Source organism: Oncorhynchus kisutch, linkage group LG10 (assembly GCF_002021735.2).
Source record: "Oncorhynchus kisutch isolate 150728-3 linkage group LG10, Okis_V2, whole genome shotgun sequence".
NCBI classification, from domain to species: Eukaryota; Metazoa; Chordata; class Actinopteri; order Salmoniformes; family Salmonidae; genus Oncorhynchus; species Oncorhynchus kisutch.
The window spans coordinates 57,540,277-57,565,749 of record NC_034183.2 but is presented as its reverse complement, the minus strand read 5'-3'; the positions used below and the strand labels follow the sequence as shown (position 1 = coordinate 57,565,749).

Genomic DNA, 25,473 nt, shown 5'->3' with positions numbered 1-25,473 from the left:
GACCAGTAAAAAGGTCTGAGCTTAGGGATAAACTAACAGCATGACATGTTCGAGGTCAAAGCACATCCCCATGCATGTATTCAGATTTTCTGCGGTTTTAAAAATCTGACATTGATGCCAAGACAAAGTTACAAGGAACTGCCATTTAATAAGAGCTTTATTTGAAATATTACAACATATAAAAACTACATACAATTTATTTTCACTTTCCAAACACGGTTAAAATCACATTTAAAAATCATAAACATGGAATGGTACTGCAGACTGGCCAGCTCATTAAAAAAAATATGAGGAGCTCCTGTGGCTTGGTAGGCTTCGGAATTTGATTTTCAGTGGAAAGGGGGATTGGAGTAGGGCCGGGCACTAGTCCGACACCTCCATCTTCTCCTGCTTCCCATTCTCTGAGGGAGGAAAATGACATTCATAGTATGGATACTGATGACATTCTTCACATCCACATTAAAGCCACTATCAGTAATTCATCAAATAGCAATAACCACCACAGGATACACTTTGAGCAGGCCTAACCTTTCTCATTCTCTTTTACATTGTCATTCTCTTCCTTGATCCGCTCTAAGACACACTTCTTGATCTCTAGTCCAATGGCTCTTGAGAGTGGTGGAGGAACAGCGTTGCCAACCTGAGGGGGGGAGGGACAAAACAGTCACAAGACATTTTCTAGGAGGGGATTGAATTCTTGATGGTGAACAGAGACCCAAGTCCAGTACCTGTCTGTGTTTGTCTAGAACATTTCCAAAGAAGCGGTAGGTATCAGGGAAGCCCTGAGAGCGCGCACACTCCCTCACACTGACCACTCTGTGCTGCTCTGGATGCAGGACACGACCCTAAAGTATGACAGGACATTTAGTACTCAAAGCACCCAACATTACAGCTCTGCAGGAGGGAGACCAAAACATTTCTGTAGACTAGTATTTATAAACTACAACCACTGTACATGTTATTACATGGCTGTGTCCTGAGCTGAAATGGTCCTAGCCATTCATCAATTCCAATAGAGCTGGTACAGTATTAGATTTTACCTGCTTGCCCATGGGCTCAGGGTTGGTAACGGTGGTGCTGAAGAAGCCGTCCCACTCCAGCCTGCCGTAGAGGCCGGCCCAGTGGTTGTGGCGGTTCCCCGTGTGGGGCAAACACCAGGGGATCAGAGTGTTGAACTGCCTGTCAGCAGGGTCACAGGGAACCCCTAGAGGACAGGACGACAATCAGAACATGTCTACAGACATCATTACAACAAACCCTTGGATTTGCCATCCAAATTACATCGGCCATCTCACCTGAAAAAGTGCTATAAAAATGAACAGGTTAAGACTATTTGTCAGAGTTATGAACACTCCAAGCACCCACTGTTTTAGCTAACTGGATTAGGTTGCGATTGTATGTAAAATGGAAACAAATGAAATCATTAAGCATTTAATAACATTTGTATGGCCTAAATATCCATAAAATTGAGTACCTCCTGAACAAGTACAAACACCCCTCAGTGCTCCAGAGCTGCTGCGGCCATTCTTCTTGTCAGGGTGGGTGTAGCGGAGCTTCTTGGATGAGGTCCCGTCCCTCAGCCGGACCTCCATGTTGGGCAGGTCCCTCCAGTCAGAGCCAGGTGCTAGGGGGATGTGCCTCATACGGGCCGCTACAAGGGCACTCAAGTCCTGGGAACCAAAGAGGGACTTAGTTGGTTTCAGGGAAAGCTATCGTCCACCCATCCTCGTGACAGTTCTCATTTAACCAATTAAACCAACATAAAACAGGCACACAAAATCTGCTCCCCAGGTGTGGTGCTCTTTGCTCCTGTAAAAACCAAACAGCTTTTCACTAAGCTGCACTGAGGCATCCAAGAGACTCCAAAGACCGAGCCACACCTATGGCTGTTCTAACAAGTTACTGCTGAGCCACCAGGTGATTGTAACTATGAGGCAGCAGCTGTACCTTGCAGATGTGGTCTTTGAGGATGGGCTGGTACTGTGTGCCTCTGATCTGCCTCTGGAACCAGGACTGGGGCTCTCCGTTGTAGGAGATCTCTAGAGCAGACGCTCCGTTGCGGATCTCTGGCAGGTCAGACATGGTGTCCCTGACTGTGATGGTCCTGTACACGCCACCATTACCTCTGAAACAGGAAGGAACAATCAGAAACTAGACACCCCTCATCCTTCACATCACAAGCTATACAACCACACGCTTTTACATTGACTGGTGGCTGGTTACCGTGTGACGTTGCTGAAATATTTCTTGTCGTCCACCACCACGTTGAGAGAGCATGCCCGGGGAGCGAACACATGTAGGGGCTCTGGGTAGCGAGGAAGCTTCTCCCCAGGCGCGGCCGCCAGGATGATGGCCCTGCGCCGCGTCTGAGCTACACCGTACTGCCCAGCCTTGGGAGGAGTAGACAGCAGAGGTCAAGCTTAAGCATATCCCATGAATGACTTTCACAATAACTAAAAACATTGCGTAATACTGCAGACTATTGGATTCATCAATCAGAAAGAAACACGTCAGCTTAAGTTAACTCACCTGAAGGACTCCGAATGTGCACTGATAGCCCATGCGGACAAGACAGCGGAGAGTCAGTTTCAGGACCATGGAACTTTTGAAGGAGACAAAGTTCCTCACGTTCTCAAGCAGGAAGAACTTGGGTCTGTAGTAGTCGCAGTAACTATAAGAGAATACACATTAGGGGAAAAGTATACAACTACACAGCAACCACTTAGACTGGAGCTTCTGTACTTGGATAGATCAATAATATACTCCTACATATGTTTAACTGACCTGAGGTAAGACACCACCAGAGAGTTTTTGAATTTGGAGTAGGTTCTGGAGTTGAAGCGGTTCATGCCGCTGAAGCCTTGACAGGGAGGGCCTCCACACAGCATCTCCACGTCTCCCTTCTGGGGCAGCCGCTGGCCCAGGGAGTTTGTCTTCTCTCCAGACATCACCAGCTTTAGCAGCACATTGCAGTCCTCTGTAAACACTGTGGTGCCCGGGTTGTTCAGTCTAAAGGCCTGGGCTGCTGGGTCCCACATCTCGATGGCCCACAGAGTCTCGGCGATACCTGACAGGTAGGGGCAACAACAAATTGCAGTCACTATGTGGCCTGACAAACACTTAACATTACTCGTGTAACAAATTCTACCTGTATATTAAAAAAGTTCCCTCGTGGTCACAAACATCTTAGACATTTCCCAAGTTGTTAAAGTAAAGAAACTACTAACCAGCTTGGTGGAAGCCTTCAGAGAGCCCACCGCAGCCAGAGAACACATCCAGGGTACGCAGCTTGGGCACCTTGGGGTCCTGAGGCTCCTGGTCTGGAGGCTCCTGAACAGAAGACGACTTCCCTTTGCCTTTACCTGGAGGGCAGGGGGTTTGGAGCCACAGTTACAACAGTAGTCAGAGAAGCCTCATGACAAGTCTAAACCTGTAATAGGCAAGTTCAAAAGGAGAGAACTATGTGACTGGCAATAAGTCCCAGAGGAGAGTAGTTACCTTTGCCCTTCCCTTTCCCCTTGCCCTTGTTCACAGCAGAGCGGGCATGGTTGGGTGGGTCCTCAAAACTCTTAGACTTGGCATTATAAGCCTTTGGGTGAGAAGGAGACCGATATTACCATCTTGAGCAAACTTCCTCAAATGAGCATCTCAGCTACTTAGCATGCAAGAATAATATGGGAAGTTGAAGTTGCTCAATTGCTTCTCATCTTGTCCAGCCTCACCTCAAGGAAGTAGAATCGGTCAGGTCCGCCTGAGGAGAAGTCCTGAACGGTCTCATTCAGGTCCTCTCCGTACTCCACACGACACCGGCCCAGCACCTCTGACATGTTGACTGTCACTTCCTCGTCACTCCAGTACAACTGGTTGATGTCTGTGTGGTAACCTGCCTTCGCCCCCTTGTGAGTGTTCTCAGGCCTGAGAGGGTGAACATTAAGAGAAAAGTAAAACCACATAATACAAAATTATAGACATGCATATATTGGCACCAGTTCACCTCACAGTGAAGAGATGCATTTTAGGCCGAAATTCTTATTGTACAAAAGTTACTACATTTGGCATGGATCCAAGGGGTCCTTCTTTGCAGTTCTACCATGACATTAGACTTGGGTGCTCACCTGTAAAACTTGTACAAGCGCAGTTTGACTTCAGACACGTCAGCCTTCCCGTTGCTGCGTCTGTGGCAGAAGATCTCCTTGATGCGTCCCACTCTGAAGGGCTCAGGGGCATCCAGGTTGGAGCCCTTGATGTAGTCTGAATGCTTCCTGTAGTACTCTGGGTACAACTCCTCATCCACATCCTCCTTCCTGTGAGGACGCTTCACTGGACTTGCTGCCTTCACACTGAGCACAAGAAAATGTTACGGTAAGGGGAGATTTATATATAAAAAAGTTTTTCAAAAGCTGATGTTGAATTTGCCAACACTAGGATTTGCCTGTGGTATTGAATCTTTCAGCAGGGACCCCAATCTAACGACAAACTCAATAAATTTAGATTTACATCAAATTATCTTCAATTCATAAGATTTATCCCTTATTAACAGATCTTTCCCAAAAACATTTGCATACTGTCCCATACAATAACCTGTACTCTTAATTTGTGTTTTCGCGACCCCACCGCAATTACCCCGTGACTCAGACTTTGAATATCACTGATGTAAGGGAATCAACAAGGGGCTTTGCATCCTATGCAAATCATGAACGTGGAAGGTGTTCTACAATGTGCTAGCGGAGCCAAACTAAAGTGCCATGGAGTTGCATTATTGTCCAGAGAATGCAGAGTCCAGAGTCACTTATGCCTGTTATACCAAGGCTATAAATGAACACATTTGCCACTAGAAATGTTTTCAACATCCACTGAAGTAGATAGCAAGTTTACGAGATCACTACATTAGTTGCCTTGGTGACTAAACAAACAGAAAGTATTCAACAATGCCATGTATAAGCGTCAGTATTCCTGGATGTTCCACTCACCTGAAGTTGTATGCATCAGGGGGCAGGTAGCAGCTGTCTCCCACTCTGAACTGCTCTCCCTTCAGGCAGGCCAGAGCATATAAGGCCTTGGAGTCGTGGTCCTCATCCTTTATGGGTTCAAACACCCGAGGAGTCTCCTGTTCTTCCCTCTCCTCAGCCCTACTACAGCTGGCACAGAAGCTGAAATACAGGGGACACGGTAACCCAAGACAAAACGTATTAATCCTCCTATCAAATGTCAAACACTTAAAAGGTTCAGACATTGCAAAGTCAAATTCAAGGACTTTCAAGCATTGAATTGTAATTTGAAGACCTCAATTTGTATTGAATTGCAGTATAGAAGAAAAACAGCATTACCACTTGACAAGTCTTTCCACAGGCACTATGCATTGGAATTCAACATTTTTCCATTTGAGATGTAGGTTATTGTATCATGTTTCTCAAACAAAAAACAGCCAAAATGTCCCTTTGTATGGCAAGCCACGTTCAAGACAACATTTGATGTCAAAATAACCGGTTAATAATGGTTTTAAAACACCAGTTAATTGAAACTGCAGGAAAGAAATGAAAGTCCTCATCAAACTACTCAGAAATTAAATCATTGGAGCAGAAGAGCTTATTTAAAAACCTTGGCTACAACAAATTTCTGAATTACTTTTCAAGAACCACACGGAGGAAATGTTAGCTTTAAGGTATTCCAGTACTAGATTTTCAGAGCTCCAAATGTAAGTACTTGACAGCCCTATCAGCACTTTAAATGTCAATTTTTACTCACTTGTACTTGCAGTCCTCTTGGGGTGTGAAGGTGGGCGGGGTCTCAAAGCGGGCACAGTCTCCTTCATACCACAGCTGGTAAAAGAAATTCTTCCCATTGTCATCGTCAATCACCTTGATGTCCTCTACCATGCCACCCTGGAAACACAGTGATACGAAATACATCAGTGATGAGGTGCATGGAGTAGTAGCTGTATAGACAATTGGCATGACAAGGACTGTAGGAGTTGGAAAGACAGCATGCACAGATCTGGGACCAGGCTGGCAACTCCACTTAAAGAGCGATAAAGCCAATGAATTCTTACCTCCATAAACCAGTTGTCTGAGGGGGCCTTGTACATGACGTTGACCTTGCCCTCTATGTAACTCAGCTGCATGTCTTCACAGTCCTCGACCAGGAACAGCTCCAGAGGGTCAGAGGACTCCCCCAGTACAGTATCTGTACCACGGCAAAACCAGTGGGCATGGAACCACTTCCCATTGTTATCCTCCCACAGAGATGTGATTCTGGAGACCCAAGACAAGACAGTCAACCCCTGAGCCATACAGAAACCAATAAAGGCAAAGTCAAGATTCTTAAACTGCTATAGAACCTACCTTGCCAGGTAGAGCAGGATTGATGGGTCATCCGAGCTGACAGAAACACAGTCTCCCACCTCCAGCACCTCGTTGTCCATACGCACCTTCATGTAGTACTGCTTCTTCCCCTCAGTCTGAACATAGGAGGGAGAAAACCTTTATCCCAAGTCAGTCAAATTACCTACACATTTTTGATATTCCAAGTCTAGTGTACTAAGGGATATTTTGAGCAGTTTGAGGTTAAGAACTTCCTACGACACGAAGGAGTACATACTTTGATAGAGTCTCCAACCCAGGTCAGCTTGCCATTGCTCTGCTTCTTAGTCTTGGCCTTGGACACCTTCTTTGAAGGGGCCTTTACAGGCAATAACTCTTCCTCCTCTATGTTCTCATCATCCTCAGCTTCCTTTACTGCCAGGTTGGGGCATCTGGTGGGTTAATTACATTGATAAGAGAACAGATCACATTAGCCAATGAGTTCAAGCCACCATACCTACAACATAAGCTCCCAATTTGAAATAAAGGGCTCTGAAGAGGTTCATTAGCTGGCTAGTGTAGCCCCATCCCCAGTTCCACCCCATGGCCCAGTTCACACTTAGTGGCATTTTTTTTTTTTTTATAATAAGAGAGGAGTTTGTTTTAACAGTCTCAGAATTGTTTAGTGTTTTTCCAGAATGAGTTCATGGGAAGGAACAGTGTTCTGGAACAAAATGTTATGAGTGTTCAGAAACAGCCATGGCAGGAACCATTTACCTAGGCAACTAAGGGGCACTAAAGATCAGCCAACTTACCTCCTCTTCTGGCAAGCCTGCTTGCTGCGACCACTACCCCCAAACTTGATCATGTCCTTGCAGGCTGAACACTTGCCACAGTCTGGAACGAGGCAAACCTGTAGACAGAAGAATGAGAACATGAGTGTTTTAAACTAGGGCATACCAAAGCTACATCTAGACTTGGTTTCCTCCATCATAGCCACTCTTTCACCCCCAGCTGCCAAACTAACCCGGATTCAGATGACCATCCTACCCATGCTAGAATACAGAGTTGTAACTTACAGCTCGGCAGGTACGGGTGCTCTTGAGCGGCTAGATGTTCTTTACCATTCGGCCATCAGATTTGCCGCCAATGCTCCTTACAGGACACATCACTGCACTCTATACTCCTCTGTTAACTGGTCATCTTTGTATACCCGTCGCAAGACCCACTGGTTGATATTTATAAAAACCCTCTTAGGCCTCACTCCCCCCTATCTGAGATATCTACTGCAGCCCTCATCCTCCACATACAACACCCGTTCTGCCAGTCACATTCTGTTAAAGGTCCCCAAAGCACACATATCCCTGGGTCGCTCCTCTTTTCAGTTCGCTGCAGCTAGTGACTGGAACGAGCTGCAACAAACACTCAAACTGGACATTTTTTATCTCAATCTCTTCATTCAATGACAATATGGACACTTACTGACAGTTGTGGCTGCTTTGCATGATGTATTGTTCTCTACCCTCTTGCCCTTTGTGCTGTTGTCTGTGCCCAATGTTTGTACCATGTTTTGTGCTGCTACCATGTGTTGCTGCCATGCTGTGTTGTCTTAAGTCTCTTTATGTAGTGTTGTCTCGTCGTGATGTGTGTTTTGTCCTATATTTTTATGTAATTCATTTTTAATCCCAGCCCTCGTAGGAGGACTTTTGGTAGGCCGTCATTGTAAATAATCATTTGTTCTTAACTGACTTGCCTAGTTAAATAAATGCTTCAATTATGAACAGGAGACCAATTAGTTGCATAAGAGTTTAACTAGTTCGCTTGGCATAAGGTTTGCACTTATTCAAAGTGCAATTAAATAAGGCTCCTCCAAGTCTTGGCTCAACCTCATTCAGATCGGCACTTAGTAAGTTACCTCACAGACACCGCAGCGCTGGCGTTTGATTCCGCCATCCTTCTCATTCTGATCAATCTGGTCAGAGAAGAACGTGTCAAAGATCTTGTAGACCAGCTTGGTGGTAGTCGCTCTAGTGGGCCCTCCTTTGCTGTCCCTCTCAATCTTGGTGGGATGGCGGATGGCCTGTCTTCTAGCAGCTCTCCTATAAAGGAAAAGAAGCAGGTGTTGGCCCAATGCAATCAATTATTATAATATGAGTATAAAATGTAGTACTGCTGTGTTCAAGCTCTCGACAGCCAAAGCAGCCATGCTTTTAGTAGGCATGCAGATTTTTTTTATGACAAACAGCACGAATTGAGATGAGCTATACAGTTCACCAAATTGCTCTATGACAACACATTTGTTGCAATGCACACCAAACAAGCCAAGGATATTTTCAGACCGAAGGGCTGTAGAATACCTACCAGTACAACAGCATGCTGCATTAGGGAATGTCAAGAGGAGTGTTAAACACCAGGGATCAGAGGGAACAAACAGCAGGGAGACAAACATAACCCCCTTATTGTCCCCAACACAAATCCACTTGTGAACATACACAGCTCTGGTGGCTGGACCTTCAACTTTACGGTTTGAACATAAAACAAACCACAGCCAATTAGACTGAAGTGCATCTTCAATCCAACTATTGACCGACAGTCTGCCATTTTAACTTCATGCTAAGAGTTAGGATTCTCTTCCAGCCACACAGCCTAGTGAGAAGCAGACAGCACTATGGGGGGGGGGGGGGGGGGGTTGTGCTTATAAATGGCAAGTCAGACAATACCAGGTCCTATCATTACCTCTTTCCCAGAGTGACCCCAGCCAGCTTGATCAGGTCCCTCATGCAGGGGGTGACGATGATTGGCTGCTCGTCAGAGTCCCCGGCCTCGTCGTAGCTCTCCACCTGCTCCACCACGAACTGGGCGTGGCGCAGCAGTGTGTCCTCTGTGAAGCGGTTGAAGTTCAGCCCAGCAGGAGGCACTGTGGTCTTAGGGGCAAAGAGGAGAGCTGGCGAGTCAAGTCAGTGCTGAAGCCGATATTGCCATGTGTGAAGATTTGGGCCATTTTCGTGAGACACCAAACAGAAAAATAACTACCTGCACTTATCCAATAATAAACTGTAGTGGCAACACTGAACATTTTGCACTAATAAACACGACCCTAGTCAAGCATCTACACCAAACAATTAAGTATTTCACCTCAATCTTGTTGAGGAGGTCCTCATAGCTGACGTCAGGGTTCTTCTGCAGGAACTCCACCACCATCTTGCTCATGTAGATCTTCTCCTGCATCACAGCGAAGATGGGGGCGTACTCCTCCCTGGGATCCATCAGGATGTAGTCCGCAAAGGCTGGAGATAGAGAAGACGTCATGGGTTAGAGGTCTGAGTCACTATATACACACCATGAGTATAGGCATTAGGCTAATGTTTTAACATTCAATCCACTTAAATAAACCTAAAGGAAGCTCTTGATTAGATTACCTGTAGTGAATCCAATTAAGGCTTTCTCCCCTCCGTCAAAACCAGTGATCCACCAGGCGTTGATGGGACCAAGCTTTTTGGCAGGAACCCCACCTAGAAAAATAGCAGTACAGTAGTTAGCCATAGGTACACCACTCAAGTAAATCTTACATAAAATTGTTTAGTAAAGATTGTAAATCAACTATGGTTGGAGGAAAACAAATATATAAACATTGTTAGTGTGAAAAAGGTCAGGGCCATACCATCCATGCAGGGGTTGTCATCATAGATAGGCTTGACTGCACAGCTGAAGTACAGCTCAACATTCTTCTCAATGAGCCCAGAGTCAAATGGACACAGGTGGCCACGCTTGTCATAAACACTGCAACAAAGAACAGTTCACCTTCACCAAGGTGACAGCAAAAACATGCACTAAAAAGCTGATGCTGTATACAATTTTGAAGGGACAGCATGGAGGGACCACTCACCAGAAGTTGGTAATCTTGTGCTGGGGTAGTTCTTCGTAGTTCTCAAAGCCGTCTTCGTTCGAGTCAAACAGAGAGAGGCGCTCGTCTGTTAACATTTCTGGCTCATCCAGCTGTAAGTATACAAACATAATCAAGAAAAGTAATTGTTTAACCAGTCAATCAATGAAACCATAACTAGAATAAATCCATATCGTTTTACTCTATGAAATCCTATTTAGTGCAAGTCATCATTCAACAAATATCCAGTTGGCCCTAATGACATGTTAAAATGGCACCTTATCACATTTTCTTTAGTATTACAGCCTCGAGTTTCTCACCGCATTATCAGGATCTCCCTGAAATAACTTGAGGTCCGAGTCATCCAGATACTGCCTGCAGTCCGGACATTTAGGGGGTGGAGTCTGAAACAGGAGATGAGTGTCAGTGACACTGACATGGCAACTCTGCTCCGAAATTATAGAACAGCTTGAGCACAGGAATGAGCCTCACCTTAGCTGCAGCCACTGCCTTTATTTTCTCACTAGTGGCATCCTCTGCAACTGGCCTGAGAAGAGAGGATGAGACAGTCAATGCAAATTGGAGGAAGGGTGTGGCCAATTGAAGGGGGAGGTTAAAAGGTGAATGGTCTTACTTATTGTCTGGCTCCACTTTAAAACGCTTCTCTTCTTGTGTCTACAACAGAAAGAACTGATTAGGAGGTGCATTGATTAATAAGAGTAAATCACATGTCTGAGTGACAGGTGCCACACAATAAGATCCTCACCTCCTCTTCCTCTGTGTCCCGGTCTACTTTCTCCTTCTCTTCCACTTCTCTATTTGTAACCTCTCCATTCGTAACCTCTCCATTCACCTCATCAGACTTGCGCTTCTGACTGCAAGGGAAAAGTTTATTCATGAGCAGAATGCACAAGACCTTGAAAGGTTAAGGGAAACATAGATGAGTTCCTACTCACACTTTGGAGAACATTGATAAGATGGTGGGTTGTTTTCCGGAGACAGAGTTTCTTGTGACTCTGGAACCAGGAGATTCTGGACAAAAGTAAAGAAACCATTTGAAATCGATTGCATCCATGTGCCTCAACACTTGGTCATTTCCCAAAATGTACAGTTCTCTAAGATGTGTTTGGGGTTTTACAAGTTCCTTGGTAAAACAATTAGATGGACATCAGAACCAATCTTTCAGAGCATGAGACATCACAGAAAATGGATACTATATAGATTAATCCAGGGAGAAATTGATGTTCCCAGCCACTCCTACTCACTCTTGGGCTCAGAGTCTGACTTGCTCTTCCGTCCTCCCTTGCCTTTGGGGGCAGAAGGAGACTTCATGGCATCAGCCTCTTTGGTGTCCATGATTACTTCTTCATCCTCTTTCTTGTGAGAGTCACCATTTGCTGCAGAGCCATTTGTTTTGCCATTCTTGCAGTTCTGCGCCACAACATCACCGTGTGAGCCATTCTCCACACACAGCTCACGTCCCAAAAGGGCCTTCACCTTAGAGAGGTAGCCATCCTAAGGGGGAACATGTAGGCCCTGGTCAAAAGCACTATATAGGAAATAAGGTGCCATTTGACAAACGCAAAGATACTATTTCTATGGAGTGAGAGATGGGCCAGAGTGAGTGGATTCATTAGATTGACAGGATGCAGCCACAACTCACCATTGAGATCTCTGAACTCTTCATCTTGGCTTTCAGGCTGCTGAGCTGGTCCTGGGCATCCGGATGCAGGAAGTCCTGCACCAACTTGACCTTTTCTTTGACACGGTCCTATGAGTTAAATAAACTCGTTTAAGACATGCTTTGGAAGGTGCTACCCATCTAAGTTATTTTAAGTGCTTAGCCACAAGCTGTTCACTCACCTATGGTGAGGAAGACAATCGAGCATGAGGTCTTATACCAACAAGCTCCAAGACAGTTTGTAGCTACAAGCCATCAGAATGCTGAACACTAAGCAGCCCTCCACACGATTTTATGCCACACACTAAATAATGCACAACGTAAACACTTGCCCCCCAATTCACAAAACAGGTGTAAATATTAGACTGCAGATAGTGCATTCTTGTATTATACTTATGTTAAAAAGTTCATTAGTCTGAGCCATTTACTTTCGCTTATATTATTTCTTATTGTCGAGAAGGAACCTGCAAGTAAGCATTTCGTTGGACGATGTATACCATGTGTATCTTGTACATACGACTAACAACTTCACAAAGGGATAGTCATGATCGGCTTTCTGGACATTAGTCAACGTTTGAAATAACAGAAAACGTAAATAAGTCTTTAGCATTCGAAACCAAAATGTCCAACTTGGTAGTTTAGGTCACTCACCTCATCGGAGATCCCATCTTCATCTTTTTCCAACACCTCCAGCCTGTAAACAAACAAAAAAAAGTGTTACCCACTCGCTACAATGATCTAAACATGAACATAGTCAAATCCAGCATATTAGCATGGCACAACTTGTTGACAGGTCGCTAACGCTAAATGTTAACGACATCTAGCTGGACACTTGATTGTGAACCTGACTTGATTTTGAATTCCTATCCTAGTTACTGTACCAAGCATCGAACAGGAAGCAAGCTGGTTAATGTCTGTTTACAGCATGATACTGTAGATAGCTAGCAGTTTTGAGTTGCTAACATTTCACAAATAGTCGATGATACCTAGCAAGCTAACAATTAACGCGAACGTTAACATTAGTTAGCCAACTAGGAAATAAAAACATGCATGTATTCAATATTGAAGTGTGAGGCAACAGCTGACATGAGCCAAAATGTATTATTTGGCGCCAAATCTATTCCCAAGCACAACGCATCTTTGGTACAGTTAAATAGCTAGACATGGCATAGGACAACCGTGGAAGATGCTAGCTAGCCATCCATCCAGTTAGTAGAGCCGTTTCAGCGTGGCAAAATTAATTCGCAGTATTGTGCATGGAATGGTGGATCGTGTGATGCGGTGAGAATTAGAATACCCCATGCCATGCATGTGTGCTTATTTGACAGGACAAAGGGTGAACTGAACGCAGTGTGCTGCAAGCTAGCTAGCCGAACATGACAGCACTGCAACATTACATTTGCGCTAGCTAGCCTGTAACGTTACCTTTTCCTGACATCCACTGGCAGAAACAAGGAGGTATTGGCTGGCATTTCAAGTGTGAGCGTGATAGACTAAAATATAAAACTCGTTTAGATAAAAACAAGAAAAGACAACAAAGAATCGTTAAAACTATGTGCTAAAATCAGAGCTCTCTGAAAAACAATGTGTGTGGCATCTGATGTAGGCTAGCTATATGCAGTTCAGGCGCGCGGGCCGTCTTTTCGCGCGGAAACCCGGGCATTTTGGGCTTTACCATTACGTTGATGTATAGGTGAAACGCATGGAGAATATGGGATCAAATGTCATTAATACATGTATCGATTAAGGTTTTGAACAACTTTTACATTGATAGTTCAATTAAATTATACATTAGCATTGGCTGTTTGTTTCATAGTATGTTTTCACCTCTCTATGGAATATTTTCAATTGTTGACTCCCCCATTGATTTGCATACTACAAAACTTCGTTCACCACAATGTACATGATTTTTCGAGGGAAATCAAGGAACGACTCAAATGCAATCCGATTGATAGTGATAATGGTTGATATGTATATTTTTTACTTATCAGAGACATAGCTGGCTTTATAAATGTATTTCTTATGGTGACCTGCTGTACAACTAACGCCTCATGTCCACGAGATGCCGCAAACTCTTTGACATTGAAGTCATTCAATGTCAAAGGAGCAGTACGCACGCTACGTTAGGGATGCCGCACTAGGTGGTGGTGTGTTCTGTGTACCATGCGTTCAATATTTTCTAAACGCATATGCATCTGGTGGACATGGGGCAACTTGGCAAACGCACGCGAGGGAGTGGTTTGTTTATTTATGGGTCATTTCAGTGGCAACAGAAATTGTATTTGAATTCCATATTTGTTTTATTTGTATCTTGAAATTGAATATACTTTTATTTTGTAACGCACACATTTTATTCATAAATTGAACTTATTTTATGATTTCAAACTGAATTGAATTAATATTGCATTCAGTTTTAAAATTCAATTGAATATTACGATTAAATATTTATATATTTAGTTTCAATGTTGTAGATATTGCATTCACTGTCTGTGTACCTGGTTTTCAAACTATAATTTAAAGTTGATATAAATTCATATATTAAACTTCTCAGATGCATTCAGATTTCAAATTCAGATTGAAAACCGGAGACAACATCCTGGTGTTTTACAGTGCTTGACTTGGTCTGAAATAGGTGCCAGTACTCAATTTGGGTGCAGGTACTGTTTATATTTAGGTCCAGAAGCTCCACAATACTTTTGAGCTAATATTTTCTAAAGTAACAGGAGCTCAAGCAGTAGAACATTTGAAATGCTGGTACTCAGCTCTGGTGAGCTCCTGCCCAAGTCAAGCGCTGCAACTTTGCCAGCCAGGAAAGGTAGAGGAGGACAGATTAAAGACTGTGTTAGCACACTTAGCTAAAGCCTATAGAGACCCACATTTGGAAGTGTCATAATACCCATAAAACCTAGCAGTCAAACAGGGAAACGGTTCCAATCGTTTTTCCACTATTCATTTTTTTCATAGGGGATTTTAGAAACACTTCAAAATAAGGGCTGTGTTTTGTGTAGGCTTACCCTGGCGTGACGTTTTGTGTAGGCTTACCCTGGCGTGACGTTTTGTGTAGGCTTACCCTGGGGTGACGTTTTGTGTAGGCTTACCCTGGCGTGACGTTTTGTGTAGGCTTACCCTGGGGTGACGTTTTGTGTAGGCTTACCCTGGCGTGACGTTTTGTGTAGGCTTACCCTGGGGTGACGTTTTGTGTAGGCTTACCCTGGGGTGACGTTTTGTGTAGGCTTGCCCTGGGGTGACGTTTTGTGTAGGCTTACCCTGGCGTGACGTTTTGTGTAGGCTTACCCTGGCGTGACGTTTTGTGTAGGATTACCCTGGGGGGACGTTTTGTGTAGGCTTACCCTGGGGGGACGTTTTGTGTAGGCTTACCCTGGCGTGACGTTTTGATAACCATTTAAATCTCTCTTGGAGAAGGTGACTTTAATCAATATATTCGTCTCCATTTTCTCTCAGATTACCAACATTTGCATCAAAGTACACATCATGAAAGACTACAAATCCCTGCAAGCTCCTGCACATCATCTCTATCTGGCACCTTTGCTAACAGGTATTACATCAATTTAAAACTTGCACAAGACAGTTCGCAGAAGTGTCAATTTAAAGACATTTTGCCAATTTATTCATTACTACATGGTAGTTAATCTAGAGATTCTTAGCTTTGCCTCGATTATGCAGTCTCATCCAGATCATCATGGCATTTGTAGTTCATTAGTATTTCATTTTGGGCGATTAAATACAGGCAAATATATTGATAAAAGTCACCTTGTCCTATGGTGATTTACAGTTATCAAAACGTCACACCAGGGTAAGCCTACACAAAACGTAGCCCTTATTTGAAGTGTTTCTAAAATCCCCTATGGGGAAAACGATAAGAACCATTTTCCCATTTTGACCACTAGGTTTTTAATGGGTATTATGACTCACACTGTGGTACTCTATATGGATAAATTCAGGAAGTTCAAAAGGACTGCACACTGCTTGGTTATCAAGTACCGCTTAAAGTACCGGGGTCCTCATTTATCGATGTTGCGAAGAAAAGCTTCTCTTTTTTTTTTAAAGTTCGCAAGTACAAAAAGGTTGGTATTTAGCAATTGCTCGTATGCTTGATTTACACACACCTGTAAGTATTTTGCCTTGATAAATCAGACACGGTCTAAAACACTGAGCTAGTGCACGTGAAGTCTCATTTACATAAAGAACCACCCTAAATGACCATTTATGGTCACAAACCTTCCCTTTAAAGCTGCAAGAAATGTCACTAATTTCTGTTCGCCAACATGGAGAAATCAAAGGAAAAAAAAACAGGAGGGCAGAGTGACTCTTCACTGTCTGCTATGGACCAGCACATTGGCAGCATAATTGGAGAGGTCTCACATGGAACCCAAACCGGTTGCCATCAAGCATAAAGGTATTTTGTCGCCCCACGCCAAACGCATGTTAAAATATCAAAACAAACTCTGAACCAATTACATTACGAAAAGCATTAAACTTTTATGGCTAGCTTGCTGTTGCTTGCTAATTTGTCCTGGGATATAAACATTGAGTTGTTATTTTACCTGAAATGCACTAGGTCCTCTACTCCGACAATTAATCCACACATAAAACGGCTTTTTTTCTCTTGACTTTATATTGTGATTGGCAACTTTCATAAATTAGGTGCATTATCGCCACTGACCTCGTTCGTCTTTCAGTCACCCACGTGGGTATAACCAATAAGGAGTTGGCACGGGGTACCTGCTTCTATAAACCAATGAGGAGATGGGAGAGGCAGGATTTGCAGAGCCATCTGCGTCACAAATAGAACTGATTTCTATTTTAGCACTTGGCAACGCAGACACTCATTGGCACGCGCGAGCAGTGTAGGTGCAATAATTGAATATATATAATATAGATTTCTAAATTTATTTTGCTACACGTACGCGACGCGAGCAATGTAGTCAGCCTGTGATGCAGTCCTGAAACAACAAGAAGAGATCAACACATCAATTATTGGACTCAAACAGCAGCTGGAGGATGTATGCAACGGCCTGATAATAGAAATCAATCATTGAAAGAACTTGTTTATTGTGTCAAACATGTGAGACAAATTCTGCCGCAATGTAAATGTGTTTTCCTTGTCGATTTGATTACAATATTTGGAAGAACAGATACCTAAACCCGGTGTATGATATTGACTCTGGTCCTCAGTGCCAGGGCTATGGGTGGTGGGAAACACTCCCTGTCAGGCATGGGCTCATCAGGTCTCACTTGGTCATTCAGTGGAATGACATTTTTGATTGCAATGTTGTGGAGCACACTGCAAGCCTTGACAATGTAGAAAACCTAAAAAGGAATTTGCACATTGTATTACATTCATGTAATGTCATTTGAAGATATGTCATTTCATAGGCATATGAAATTGGTATTTGTATTGCAGTGTGCCTCTTGTCCCAGACAAGCACAGCTAACGTCCTTTCAGCAGGCCTATGGTGCGCTCCACTGTTGTTCTGGTGTGTGTGTGGGCTTGGTTGTACCTTGCTTCTTGTTGGTTTGAGGGCCCAGGATGATGTCTCTGGTTTTTAATCTGAATTTAGAAAACTGAATCTGAATGCATCTGAGAAGTAGAATACAGTGCATTCGGAAAGTATCCAGACCCTTTAATGTTACAGCCTTATTCTAACATGTATATAACATATGTGTGTGTATATATATTTGTTTTAATCTAATCAATCTACACACACTACCCCACAATGACAAAGCGAAAACAGGTTTAGACATCTTTGCAAATTTTATTTTTAAAAACATGATTTACATAAGTATTCAGACCATTTGCTACGAGACTTGAAATTGAGTTCAGGTGCATGCTGATCCATTGATCATCATTGAGATGTTTCTACAACTTGATTGGAGTCCACCTGTGGTAAATTCAATTGATTGGACATGATTTGGAAAGGAACACACCTCTCTATATAAGGTCCCACAGGTGACAGTGCATCTCAGAGCAAAAACCAAGCCATGAAGTCAAAGGAATTGTCCGTAGAGCTCCGAGACAGGATTGTGTCGAGGCACAGATCTGGGGAAGGGTACCAAAACATTTCTGCAGCATTGAAGGTCCCCAAGAACACAGTGGCCTTCATTGTTCTTACATGGAAGTTTGGAACCACCAAGACTCTTCCTAGAGCTGGGTGCCCGGAAACTGAGCAATTGGGGGAAGGGCCTTGGTCAGGGAGGTGACCAAGAACCCGATGGTCACTCTGACAGAGCTCTAGAGTTCCTCTGTGGAGATGGGAGAAAATTCCAGAAGGACAACCATCTCTGCAGCAATCCACCAATCAGGCCTTTGTGGTAGAGTGGCCAGATGGAAGCCACTCCTCAGTAAAAGGCACATGAAATCCTGCTTGGAGTTTGCCAAAAGGCATCTAAAGACTCAGACAATGAGAAACCAGATCCTCTGGTCTGATGAAACCAAGATTTAACTATTGGGCCTGAACACCAAGCGTCACATTTGGAGGACCCCTGGCACCCTCCCTACGGTGAAGCATGGTGGTGGTAGCATTATGCTATAGGGATTTTGTTCAGCACTAGGGACTGGGAGACTAGTCAGGATTGAGGGAAAGATGAACAGCGCAAAGTACAGAGAAATCTTTTATGAAAACCTGCTCCATAGAGCTCAGGACTACAGACAGGGGTGAAGGATAACCTTACAACAGGACAATGACCCAAAGCACACAGCCAAGACAACGCAGAGTGGCTTCGGGACAAGTCTCTGAATGTCCTTGAGTGACCCAGCCAGAGCCCGGACTTGAACCCGATCAAACATCTCTGAAGAGACCTGGAGCGACACTCCCCATCCAACCTGACAGAGCTTGAGAGGATCTGCAGAGAAGAATGGGAGAAACTTCCCAAATACAGGTGTGCCAAGAAGACTCAACACTGTACTCGCTGCCAAAGGTGCTTCAACAAAGTACAGAGTAAAGGATCTGAAAACGTATGTAAAAGTCATTTCAGGTTTGTATTTTTTTTTCATGAGCAAAAAAATCTTAACCTGTTTTTGCTTTGTCATAATGGGATATTGTGTGTAGATTGATGTGGGGGGAAAACAATTTCAACTATTTTAGAATACGAATTTCTATCTGGAATAATGTATCTGAAAGCGGTGCCGCAGATGAAATAAACCGCCGTTCTTCCTTCATTATCAATGGAGAAAACTCAAAACTGCGGAGGACAGCAGAGAGGGGGATGGTGGGATTTGTGTGAAGCAATTAACACAATCACAAGTTTAAGCAGTCGCCGTAATCAGCAGGTTGGGAAGAGTACACAACCATTCTAGGAAGCACTCTGCCACAAATGTGCTCATTTGATATTCTCCAGCTCCAAACAGCGTGGTGGCGAGTCAATCTAATCTAATCTAGGCAAGTAGTGAGGAGCGCACATAACAATACAGGCTCCAGACATCAACAAGCCAGCAAAAAACACACTCATAAACACACCACCTCGTGTGATGGATAGCTGTCGGATATATTAGACACGATTTAACGTTCTTTGTGCAGCTACAAATGTCGAACATAATTGATAATTGTTGCACCTCCGTCTGTAATTTTCTTCCCGCATGTTTTGCAAATTGCAATCCGTATTTTGTTGATACAGCGTCGTCTGTATACCCGAAAATAATACTTTTGGGTATCATCATTCCAAGGGCTCCATCTGAATTCACCCGCTGGCGTTCCTCTGCACTGCCACACACTTTGCTTGGCTGCTGTCCGATTCACACTGTAATCCGTTAAATGAAGAGTTGATGCGCCGCGCACTTTTTTTAATAGTATCATTTTTTATATTTGGGCTTTGGGAGGGTATCAAGTCAGGTCGAGTCATAAGGCTCAAGTCCAAGTTAAGTCACGAGTCATTGGTGTCAAAGTTGAGTTGCAATTCATCATATTTGTGACTTGAGTCTGACTCGAGTCCAAGTCATGTGACTCGAGTCCACACCTCTGGTACATAGTGTATTTGTTGATATTAAAAACTTGTTCTATATTAAAGGGTACTTCGTTTAATATAACAGGCTTTTAAAATGTAATATTGGTGCACAATTTCTACTTAAAATATTAAAGGGACGCAAAAGGGACTCATTTAGTGGAACGGCCAGTACACAATAGCAACATTGTATTTTGTCGAAAAACAAACCTAAATAATTGCAGGTGTGTGCAGTAAAATGTCATTAAAATCATCACAGAACCATTGAGCACATAACATAAGCCAGCATCTCTTCATATTTATTTTGGGTAGGACAAATGGAACGAATAGATAGATCTATATTTGCATTATGCAACCGAAAAATAAAGTCAAATGAATGTGTAGAAATAAATTATCCATTAATACAAAAAATTATTATATTAATACATACTCAACATATGACAAATTACTGCTGTGAATTAAAGTGAAATGTACAAGTACAATTAGTCTTTCACCACAAGGTGGCACTAGTTCATTACGGTTGATGTGTAGTGAATTTCTTGAGGCTGAGCGCATATGAGCTCCTTTGTGTGTGTTTTTTTTCTGTGCTATATCTATACAGGAATGTGCAGCTGACTCCAAGTGCCTGTATGTTTTAAACTCGCAAGTGTGCAGTCTTGTTTTTCCCAATGTGGATGCCTGTTTGTGGGTGTGGCTGGCATGAGTGTGTTCATGTCTTTTTAAGCATATGCAGCTGTTTCAGTTGAGCTTAATGCACAGCGTAACTCTTTATGCCTTTTGTGTTCTTCACCTACAGGTTTCTGGACTCTGTCATATCTTCCTGCTGAGCGCGCTGGAAATTCTTGGCCACGTTCCCAGCAGCGCAAGGTCATGGCTAAAATGGATCCAGCTTTTGTCAAATTAACTTCAAGTATATTTTCACATTTTACCAAACCCTTTTCCTAACCTTAACCTAAAAGTCTCATAACCTGCTACGTTAATTATACTAACCTGCTACGAAAAGTCAAATCGGACTTTAATTTGACAAAAGCTGGATCCCTTCTAGCCATGACCGCACCGCAGCCTCCTGGGGCTGATTTAGCCAATGTTCCCACCCAGGAATCCAGGACTTCTGACAGCAACTAGACCAGACTCTCTTTCAAGGCCACACTCCGTCAGCCTCTCCCGAGTCTGCCCCCGAGGCCAGCCAGGAACCTCTCCCTCAAAAGGCTGTCTCCCATCTTCCTGGAGCTCTCAGAGAAACAGCCACTCTCTATTAAATGACAATTACTCAAAACTAAGCCTGCAACACCCCATTTTCTTTCTCTCCCTCCCTGACCTCTCTCGCCCCACATGGTCACCCCTAACATTTCACACAACAGAACTCTTTCTCGTGTTAGTCTGGAAGCAGTTAACCATGCTGTTAGATGTGAAGGCCAAGGTTAAATGGAGGAAGTATAATGGCAAAATTTGAATAGAGCTTTTTCATGTTGAAACAAGTATTTTTTTAGACTTTGTTAGAGCATGTTTGGATTAAATATCAGTTTTCGATTACACCTCATGCAGCCATGTGGGATTTTGAAAGATGGCAATAGGCCTGGAAAGTGAAACGTATCAGGACATGTTTTTCTACATACAATACATGCACAAATATGAACTTTTGTGTGCACACATTCACTCGTTAAAAACACACACACAAAACGCATTGGATTCTTCAGATATTTCATTTTATAAAAAGGAATGCATTTAAAAAAAAAAACATATGTACCACTATTAGTGTTTAAGCTGTACCGTTTTGACACAGGCATCGTGCTATTGGACACACAAGACATTCCATACACGGACACAGTTCATACATACATACATACTGTACATACTTACATACATAGTCATTCATATATTTATACAAATAATACAGGGTTAGGCATGTTTGCGCTGTCTTTGAAGAAACCCAGGAGAGAGCAGGCAATATGGAATCTGCCAAAGTGCTTTCACTATTCCTACTGGTCTGGCCTAGCCTGGAAACTAAATTTATATGCTCAGTTTATTGTGAAGTGAAACAATTGTGTAACAGAGCATATTAGTTTGAATTCCAGGCTCGCTGTCTAACTAGCAGGCTGTAAAAACCTGCATGGAAATATGATGAGGACCAGAAGCGTGGCCAAGTGAGAGTGAGTCTGTACAAAGGCAGATGAGGTTCTTCCTGAACAACAGGAACCGCTTTATGAAACACAGGACTTCCTGCCGTTAGAGGAAGTAGAGTTTATTTAGGCATCTAAGAGAGTAAAGAGGACGACCTCTCGTGTGAAGGGAATGGAGACCCGTGCTCCCCTTTAAACGGGATCTTCTCTCGTTTATGGAGGGGGAGAGGGATTATTGGGATTGGGGAAGATGAGATGTGTCTACTCTGGATGAATCCCATGTCTTCCTGTGTTGAACAGGACACTGTACTATTTTTCAACCATTCTACCTGGACTGGCTTGGGGGGTGATATTCCTGTTATTTTGTTGTGGTCTGTTTTTAAGACTTCGCAGTGAGATTGACCTACCCTGTTTAATCCCACTCTCTGCACATCAATGACAAGTCAATGATCAATAATACTGTCAAAAATAGAGCGGTCTCGCTCCAAACACTTCATACTTACATTCAGGCCCATTCCCCTGGAGCAACGCCCAATAATAACAGAAAGCACACTCTGCCACTGCGTTGCTATAACGTCGTTAAGACAACAGTCCTGTTGGTTATGGGCTGCTGGGTAGCTGTCATGGAGTGAAATTTATCAGGGCCAACTCACTTCAGGAAATTTGTTTTCTGACTGGGCCTTCCTCTTAGGAAACGTTAGTTACAAAAGACAACAGTAGAAGCGAGAGGGACAGATTTGAGAGAGAGAGAATGTTAATGAACAAGCTGAACTTACTGGAGTACACCGATACACATTCATTCTTACAAAGGAGTTAGAATGTCATGCAATATACGTAAGCAGAGTACTTTTGTTTTTTGCAGTTAATCAAAGGGATCTATGCAGGTTAATATATGAGGATATATAGCCCTGGTTTAGAGGGGTACTTGTAAGGGTTTTGGCCTGCATGGAGTGCAGTACTGAGTGAGGACTAGTCACTGCCTGGGTGCCTCACGTCTCTCTATATGAGCAATGGCCTATGAGTACTGTATGTATGGATACATATATAATTCACTCAGGGAAACATCTGTGGTTTAACCTTTCAAGAGGGTGACAGCCATAAACAATCACACAACGCTTACATGTCTACAAAGTGCAATATGTGAAAGCTTTACCATTATCAGGGCGCAGTAAAACACTCCAACAACTCAGCATCACGATTATGTATTATGCATATGGTGTCTGTGGATTTGGCTTTCCATAAGAGAGTCCGCATACATGTAAAACAAGCGGACATGCAGAACATGAATTCATGTATCGTTATAATCAAGACTCCCTCAACAAAGATTGTGACTCCACTCTGTGAAAGTCCCTAAGAAAATGTTTAAAAACATTGTTAAAAGAAAAAAAAGGCTCAGCTATGATTGTGAATTCATTGAATAATAGTGAATTCACTCGAGGATGATTGTGTTATCACGCTCTTGTGGTGAATGGGTTGAATGCTGATTGTGAATTCACACAGGTATGATTGTAATGAGAGTCACCGATGTTGTGACATCTCTCCAGACAAACAGACAGACGGTTTTCTATTTGGCAGGTCTGGAGTGGGGATGGGGGGGGGGGGGGGTTCACAGGTGTGCTTTCCTCTTTAAGTCTCTTCACCTGCACACAGCCCCATCACACACACTATCCCTCTCACACACCCAGTCTAACAGACATACACGCACACACCTTCACATTCAGAAACACACACTGTGCGATTATAGCATTGAGTCAGACACAGGTGGTGCACTCTGCCTGCATGATGGGCGTGGTCTGGTGTTCGTGTTTGTTGGTACAGTGCTCCATAGAGCTGGAGCTCTTGAGGGGCACCAGGCATCGGTCAGTGGGGCGCCCGCTGGTCAGCAGCCCCCAGCAGCACAGCACACGCAGGAACTCTTTTCTCATGTCCTTACTGCGTAGCGTGTAGATCAGCGGGTTGAGTGCCGAGTTGAGCGTGGCGATGCCGAAGAAGATGTCTGCCTTGGAGAGGACGGGGCAGTCCAGCCTGCGGCAGGAGGTGTCCAGGAGGAGGACGGTGAAGGCGGGCAGCCAGCACACGATGAAGACGCCCAGCACGATGGTGACCGTCTTCAGCAGGGCGTAGGCCGGAGAGTTGGTGGCCTCCTGGTGGCTGGAGCGCACGATCAGGTAGATGCGCACGTAAAGGATGCCGATAGAGAGCAGGATGATGCTGAAGATGGTGACCACGAACAGGATGTACTTCTTGGAATAGAGGGGCAGCAAGGCCGAGCACTCAGGCAGGTTGTTGATGCAGTTCCAGCCGATGATGGGCAGGCCCCCCAGGAGGATGGAGGTGACCCAGCACGTCCCGATCAGCAGGAACATACGACACGTCCTGTTAGAGCCGTAAACCCTGACCTTGGTGATGGCGATGTAGCGCTCGATGGCGATGGCCAGCAGGCTGAAGACGGAGGCGGCCAGCGCTATAAAGGCTGTGCCCTCCCGGATGAACCACTGCACCGGCACCAACTCAAAGGTCCTCGGCCCTGATAGGAAGATGTTGGCGATGTAGGCTGAGCCGGCCAGCAGGTCGGAGAAGGCTAGGTTCCCGATGAAGAAGAACATGGCGGTGTGGAACTTCTTGTTGCGGAACACGGCAATGAGCAGCAGCAAGTTCTCCAGAATGATGATGCTGCAGATGATGACGAAGACGATGTTGAGGGAGCTGAGCTGGGCCTTCCCATTGGTGCGCTCCTCTAACTCCTCCCAGGTCATGTCCTTGGCAAACACATAGTAGGCATGGATCAGGGTCCGGTTGTAGTACTGGGAATACTTGCTCTTCATGGCAACAACGGGGTGGCAGAGCACGGTGGCTTTTCGGCAAAGAGTCATTCACACAGTGGTATGGTGACGGTAGAGCTGGTCTGGGCCGATGGTCATTCTCTCAAGAGGAGACGTCTGGGAGACAGAGGGAGGACGCAGGGCAGGCAGGCTGAGGGGAGGGACTGTGCCCGTCCCAGAATCACGTCTCAGAGGCCCAGGAAGCCTGGTTGGGTCACCTGCAGAGAATCAGAGAGACATGGTCAGGATTACCAACAGGGCATATAATAGTGTGCATTGTGTGATTTTAATCAATTATGAGTAGGCATTGGTTGATGATATCATTGGAAACACTTTTTTTACTACAAAACATAGAAAAGCACAATTTCCACATATGTTGGGGTTGTGCTGAAGATGAGAGGGAAAAAGGTTGATTCAAGTGTCGACTCATCTAGGGGAGACAAATTATTGAGTTGGTCTGTGTTACAGTGAAATAGTTTATTAAGGTCAGACTTGCTTAAGACACAAATCACAGCAGTTGTGTGTGTGACTGATTCTTACTGCCATAGGGCCTGCTTTGGCCTGTGAACCTGGGGTGATCAGACATTTCTTAGGGTTCAAAAATAGATCCAATCTGGACAGATCTGGCATCTGCCCTCAGGCACAACTATCCCCTGAGCATTACACAGAAAGGAACTGTGTGTGACCACATGTGCTACTGCTGCAAATA

The 25,473-nt window shown here is 44.1% G+C and overlaps 2 protein-coding genes and 1 long non-coding RNA gene across 6 annotated transcripts in view; 1 reads left to right on the top strand and 2 right to left on the bottom strand.

Annotated features, from left to right (window-relative positions):
- Positions 1 to 179: 179 nt before the first annotated feature.
- dnmt1 (DNA (cytosine-5-)-methyltransferase 1) lies at positions 180 to 16,473 on the bottom strand. Of its 2 annotated transcripts, none has more exons than XM_031834179.1 (34): positions 16,429 to 16,473; positions 12,515 to 12,557; positions 11,846 to 11,953; positions 11,448 to 11,697; positions 11,139 to 11,214; positions 10,949 to 11,057; positions 10,817 to 10,857; positions 10,675 to 10,729; positions 10,503 to 10,586; positions 10,186 to 10,295; positions 9,961 to 10,079; positions 9,719 to 9,811; positions 9,435 to 9,586; positions 9,036 to 9,223; positions 8,215 to 8,398; positions 7,115 to 7,212; positions 6,598 to 6,751; positions 6,342 to 6,457; positions 6,050 to 6,251; positions 5,746 to 5,882; positions 4,971 to 5,150; positions 4,116 to 4,340; positions 3,723 to 3,915; positions 3,499 to 3,589; positions 3,228 to 3,362; positions 2,785 to 3,067; positions 2,530 to 2,671; positions 2,224 to 2,390; positions 1,948 to 2,125; positions 1,475 to 1,670; positions 1,041 to 1,204; positions 729 to 845; positions 529 to 640; positions 180 to 401 (listed from the first exon to the last, which is right to left on the bottom strand). In XM_031834179.1, the coding sequence occupies exons 1-34, from the start codon at positions 16,470 to 16,472 to the stop codon at positions 364 to 366; spliced, it is 4,584 nt and encodes a 1,527-aa protein (XP_031690039.1). In that variant the 5' UTR covers position 16,473; the 3' UTR covers positions 180 to 363. The 2 variants fall into 2 exon arrangements, with proteins under 2 accessions (XP_031690039.1, XP_031690038.1); XM_031834178.1 differs by lacking the exon at positions 16,429 to 16,473 and adding an exon at positions 13,289 to 13,482.
- Positions 16,121 to 22,707, top strand: LOC116375871 (uncharacterized). Its single transcript, XR_004211291.1, has 2 exons — positions 16,121 to 16,280; positions 20,619 to 22,707. It is a non-coding gene; the product is annotated as an uncharacterized LOC116375871 (long non-coding RNA).
- Positions 21,512 to 25,473, bottom strand: part of LOC109898514 (sphingosine 1-phosphate receptor 2-like) — a 32,457-nt gene continuing 28,495 nt past the window's right edge. For all 3 annotated transcript variants that reach the window (XM_031834207.1, XM_031834209.1, XM_031834208.1), the window contains exon 2: positions 21,512 to 24,982. In XM_031834207.1, the coding sequence (XP_031690067.1) occupies positions 23,694 to 24,815 (1,122 nt within the window). In that variant the 5' untranslated portion in view covers positions 24,816 to 24,982 and the 3' untranslated portion in view covers positions 21,512 to 23,693. The remainder of the gene's footprint in view (positions 24,983 to 25,473) is intronic.

Excerpts from the sequence above, each read along its gene's own strand:
- dnmt1 (XM_031834178.1), bottom strand. The coding sequence starts at position 13,335 with ATGCCAGCCAATACCTCCTTGTTTCTGCCAGTGGATGTCAGGAAAAG. Across the intron at positions 9,587-9,718 it reads CTTAATTGGATTCACTACAG|CCTTTGCGGACTACATCCTG; the intron begins GTAATCTAATCA and ends CTCTATCTCCAG. Across the intron at positions 402-528 it reads TGTAAAAGAGAATGAGAAAG|AGAATGGGAAGCAGGAGAAG; the intron begins GTTAGGCCTGCT and ends TTCCTCCCTCAG.